The sequence below is a fragment of the Bison bison genome, unplaced genomic scaffold (genome assembly GCF_000754665.1).
Source record: "Bison bison bison isolate TAMUID 2011002044 unplaced genomic scaffold, Bison_UMD1.0 scf7180017864527, whole genome shotgun sequence".
Lineage (NCBI taxonomy): Eukaryota > Metazoa > Chordata > Mammalia > Artiodactyla > Bovidae > Bison > Bison bison.
This window is the reverse complement of record NW_011495078.1, coordinates 632,344-637,530: the sequence shown is the minus strand read 5'-3', so window position 1 is coordinate 637,530 and position 5,187 is coordinate 632,344. Positions and strand designations below refer to the sequence as shown.

General features: G+C 54.0%; 1 protein-coding gene across 1 annotated transcript in view; it reads left to right on the top strand.

The window, feature by feature from the left end:
* Window positions 1–3,035: 3,035 nt before the first annotated feature.
* TMEM255B (transmembrane protein 255B) overlaps window positions 3,036–5,187 on the top strand; it is a 15,420-nt gene continuing 13,268 nt past the window's right edge. The window contains exons 1-3 of the mRNA XM_010831534.1: window positions 3,036–3,101; window positions 3,438–3,483; window positions 5,061–5,111. Of these exons, the coding sequence (XP_010829836.1) occupies window positions 3,036–3,101; window positions 3,438–3,483; window positions 5,061–5,111 (163 nt within the window). The remainder of the gene's footprint in view (window positions 3,102–3,437; window positions 3,484–5,060; window positions 5,112–5,187) is intronic.

Sequence of the window (5,187 nt, the reverse complement as noted above, 5' to 3'; positions counted from 1 at the left end):
CGGGGCCCTCTGCCGCCTCTTCTCCACCGTCTTCTACTGCAGACAGTAAACCATGGCCCGCACAAGCCGGACTCTGTTTTCATCCTTCCACCCAACTTCAGTCTCCAAAATTTTCTAGGAAAAGGTCATTCCTGGGGCCAGGTAGCTTCTTTCTCCTTGGGCTTCCCTGGGCTGCTGGGCTCCCCGCGCCCTCCCCAGACGATTCCATAATTTCAAGGATTTCCCTCCCAGCCTGATGCAGCCAAGCCGGGGCTGGGACACAGGAGGCCAGCGCCTGTATTCTCTGCCGGAGGCCGCCAGGAGGGGGCTGTTTTCCTGATGGGGGAGGCGGGAAGACTTCCAAAGAGAAGAGGCTCTGGGATGGGTGCAGAGACGCCTGGGTCCTGAAGGGCTTCACAGACCATCCAGCAGGAAATGCGGGTTTTAACTCCCAGCCCTGCAAAGTCTTTTTAAAAACCAGATTAGTGATGTCACTTGATTTTTAAATGATAACCGAGGAATTAGGAGTTTTTCTAAAAGAAACAATTCTGTGACCAACACTCTCTAAAACCAAATGCAAACAGTTACTGATGCTAACAGATAGTTGTTATTATAGTTATTAAGTACTTGTGGTTATTTCCATTATTATATTAGAATGACTTGATTTAAAAATAACATTTTAGATTTTTCTTCTGAGGAGGAACTTTAAATTTAAAAAATGCTAAGAGTTGGTTTTTTACTTAAAAATACTAAACATTAGTGTGGCTGGGATGGGATTATGGGTGGTTTCTGCCTTACATTTCTGGGTTCACACCCTTGGGGGTGTGTTCTGTGTAAAAGTGGAATAAAAGGGAAATTGTTGGCTGAGGGCACGTCCCTGTGTCGTGGTCCATTTCCCTGGAACAGTTGCTTTGTCTCCACGGCCGCTGTTAAGAGTAGGTGATTAAACAAGCTCCTTCTTTCTGGGCGGCCTGGGCCCTGTCCGCTGGGAGTGGGTGGCTAGGTGACTGCCCCCACCCCCCAACACTTTGTGATGCTTCCAGCTCCACTCAGTGCAGAAGGTGCAGAGGGTGGGACAGTGACTGGTTCTACTCTGTCCTTGGGAGGGGAGGCTGGAAGGGGAGGCTGGAGGAGGCTGGGAGGGGAGGCTGGGAGGGGAGGGGAGGCTGGAAGGGGAGGCTGGAGGAGGCTGGGAGGGGAGAAACACTGGGCTGAGCCATCTTAATGTTAACACCAACCATGACCCTCTAGCTATCACATGCATCAAATCACGTCTAGAATCCTCATTTATGCTCTCTCACTGCACCCTATAGCAGTGAAACGGCAGGCGAGCAGGGAGTTGTCATTATCCCCACTTGCAGATCATTCATTCATTCAGCATGAAGCGATACAGGTGTGGGAACCCCATGTCAAGCAAGAACCCCATGGCCCCTGCTCTCAGGGTCTTGCTTCTGCAGGGTCAGAGGGGTGGGGGCACCTGCAATCACTCAGCGTGTCTGGCAGCCCCACCACAGTCGTGTAAATTGCCAGCACAGCTATAAGCCTAATGGTTGAGAACTTAGCTGACAGTCAGGGCACAGCCTTACGCTGCTTCAGTTGTAACGATGTGCATGTGAGACTCCTGCTGACGGGACAGGAAGGAACAAGTCAGGGAGTCTGGTTTTTCCCTCCAGCACAGCCCCCCCTCCTCTCCAAAACCTGACCTAAAAGTGCACATGTGTGATGGTCAGGAGCGGCCCACCGTCTTTTCTTGAGCTCGTTTCTTATTGTCTGATGTGTACGTGAAGTCCCAGGTTTAAACGCCGAGTGCAGGCTGGGGTCTGCCGTAGTGTCTCTCTTGTGCCTGGAGTCTGGATATTGCAGCCTGTGTCATTGAAACAAGGCCGCTCAGAACCATCCCTTCCCCGTCTGCTGTCTTCCCAGACCTCACGTTCCCTCAGAAGCTACCACACAATCCTGACAAAGAGCTGCTTGGGCCCTGTGCTGTTTATCATGTAGCAGTTTCACAGGGAAAGTCAGACTTGGGAAAATGCAGTGAAATGGTGCAGTTAGATTGAAGATGGTTCCAGGAAGCTTCACATGGTCCTGAAGGAGACGCCTTTGACGAAGCCTGTCAGGACGTCACTAACGGACTTGACGAGGCCCCAGAAAAACCATTCATCCGGTGGGTGCCCTTCTATACCCACTCATCATGCAGCTTCCTAAAGGGGCCGATCAAAGCGGAGCTGAGGAGCCTTCGGAACCAGAGTGTCGTCGCAGGGAGGCGAGGGGTCAGCCAGATGGGCTCACGGAGCTAAGAGATCAGGTCCAACAGTCGGATCGGTGGTGTGAAACAGGCACTGAGATGTCAGTTAATTATTTTGAGCATAACGAACCTATAATGCATTAAAATAGTAAAAATAGCAAAGCCCTCTGAGGAGGAGGGCATTTGATAATTTCGTCAAACACTTAGTCCCATAAAATTTTGTTTCCGGCATCTTCCTGCTCTTAAAATATGCTTTACAACCGAGATTGGTCTGGGCCCTCGGGAAGAGTGGTCGAGGGCGAGCACTGCCCAGGACACAGCACGGCTGTGGGTTCCCCTATGGGGCTCGGGGCTGGGCAGGGTGGCCAGCACGTAGGAGAGGTGAGCCCCGGGCCAGGTGGGCAGGGCGGAGGCTAGAGAGCCCCTCTGGCTGCTGGAGAGCCGTGTGTCACTGGTGTGGTTGTCACGTCAGTGTCCAAGGTAACAGCGTCGTTAATTTTCCAAACCGTAGAAGACGTGTTTTTAACTTTTGCGTCCTTTATTTCAATGTACCTGCCATGCTAAAGTTAATCACCCAGGACAGGGTGTCGCCCGTGGGGAGGGAACTTTCTTTCTCTCACTCACCCATTGTCAAAGTGGCTTTGCCTTCCCATGATCTCTTCCCCCTACAAGACACCCCAGATCAGTCATAAACGCTGACCTTTCAGTTTCCGGGGGAAACCAGCTTCTACTTGAATCCTTGGTTTCAGGCTTTAAATATGCAAGGAAAAATAAGTGATTGCTTCTGCATGCTTGTGACTGTGCCAGGACGATGCAGCGAACAGCAGTGAATGAGGGAAAGCCCTCCGCGGGGACCCCGGGCCCGCTGGGCCCAAAGGTGGGCCTCGTCCGCTCACACCTGGGCTGTGCGTGCTGTGGACACTCCTCTCAATGGTTCACCCTAAACAGGTCTTATATATTTGTAATAAAAATTATCGGAAAATAGCAGTGAAAGAGCAGGTGAAGGGTGGAGGGCCTCCGGAATGGAGTGACCTTCTGGAGAGCTTCGCCCCAGCCAGGCCAGTGGGTAGAGCAGTGTTCCCAGGCTGACCAAGCGATTCTGAGTCAGCACGTTGACTCAGGGTTTTGGGTAATTTATTTCTGAGTATGTGACAATCTGGTTTTGGGTGGCATGGCCTTGGCCTGCCTTTCAGCTTTGCTGATTGGACTCCAGACAGTGTGTAAATCTTCAGATGCACAGTCCAGAGCAGCGGAGGCGGGTGAGTGCTGCTGGCGGGGACTGCGGTCATCTGAGATGGTATACATGTATGTCACTCATGTCCACCTCTGTGTGACCTTGTGGACTGTAGCCCACTAGGCCCCTCTGTCCGTGGGATGGTCCAGATCTAAGATGGTGGTTGTGGTCAAATGCACAGCTGCTTCCCCAGCGAACACACATACAAACCCATCGATTTTGAAAACTTTGGTGTGGGAAGAAGCACCACGCTTTTCTTTCATCCCATTTTGTTCTGGAGTCACAGGCATCAAGACAGGTAGCTCTGCAACAAGCAGAACATGCCAGCCTGGCTGGGCTCCGTGTGGGTCTCTCACCGGCCCTCTGCCTGGCTGTCTTTGGCTCTGTTGTGTGGTTGTTGATGACCACGTAGGGATGGGAGTAACTGAGATTTGATTACGGTATTACAATTATGGTTATTGTAAACAAGACTTCTTGCCTTCCCTGAGACACGTGTGGGGAAGGTAGTTCCACACGAAACCCAGAAGTCAAGGCTTGGGGGAGGGAGGTGCCAGTGATGGAAGGGTTCCTTTCTTGCTTTCTTGAGTTCTGTGACTACAGATACCAGGGCATCCACAGTCGTGCCTTGCAGTCTGGAGATGTGATTCTGTTACCTAAGCAGAGTTTGGAGGTGGGTGAGCCAGGGCTGTCTTTCTGCTCTGCCTCTCTCTGGGTGCGACTTCCCTTGTTGAGGTTTCCTCGCAGAGCAAAATGGCTGCAGGGGCTCGGTCTCTGTGCTCACACTCCATGCTGTGGGAAGGATGAAGGGGAGAAAGGCGGAGGCAATGGTTCCTTTAAGAGATTTCCAGGAGGTTCCAGCTGACACCCTTGTTGAGATGGAGACTATTTGCTGAGGATGTAATTACCCAGCAGAAGAGGCTGGGAAGTGCCACCTCTCAGCTGGCCCATTTCCACATCCAGTAATGGGCCCCGCTGACAGGGGGAGAGGGAGGCAGATGTGCAGGTGGGTGGTGGTGAGCTCTGCACACTTTTATACTTTTTGCGCCTCCCATTCGATGTCTTGTGAGTTTGGTGCTAAGCCGAGACCTAGAGGTGGGCCAGCAAGTGGGATTGGCTTGGGGTGGAGCCTGGGACAAGGGCGAACTCAGAGCAGCGTGGACTCATGGGTGGCCCGGGGGGGGGAGGGGCCCTTGCTGTGCCTAGCCTGCATGGCCTGGTCCAGGCAGGGTGCAGAGGTCCTCCGACCAGCCTTGGAGCTGGGGTGGGGTCCAGGCCTGGGGAGCACCAGGCCCCTGCTTGAGTGGCTGCCTGGCTGTTGCCGTGGGCTGGGGCCGGGGTGGAGGGCTGGAGGACTTGGGACCTGGGGAGGGCTTGGCCAGCCCAGTGTTTACTGAGAACCCGCCATGTGCAAGCGCCGTCCTAGGCAAGACGGGGTGTCGGGGAACGAGGCAGAGCACCGCCCACCCCCCACAGGGCCCATTGTCTGGGAGGCAGCGTTAGGGAAGTGGACACAGAACGCGTGCATGGTGACTGTGGCTTAAGACACTCTGGGTGCAGCGGGGGCCTCGGGGGAGGGTGGCCAGGCTCCTGTTCTCACTGTAGGCGGTCTGACGGAGGCCCGGGTGAGGGCGGCCGTGCAGGAGGACCAGTGGGGTCTGTGTGGTTCACCAGGTGACAGCGAGGCAGCGGGCGAGACCTCAGGCTGGGCATGGGAGGGGGCGGCGAGCGG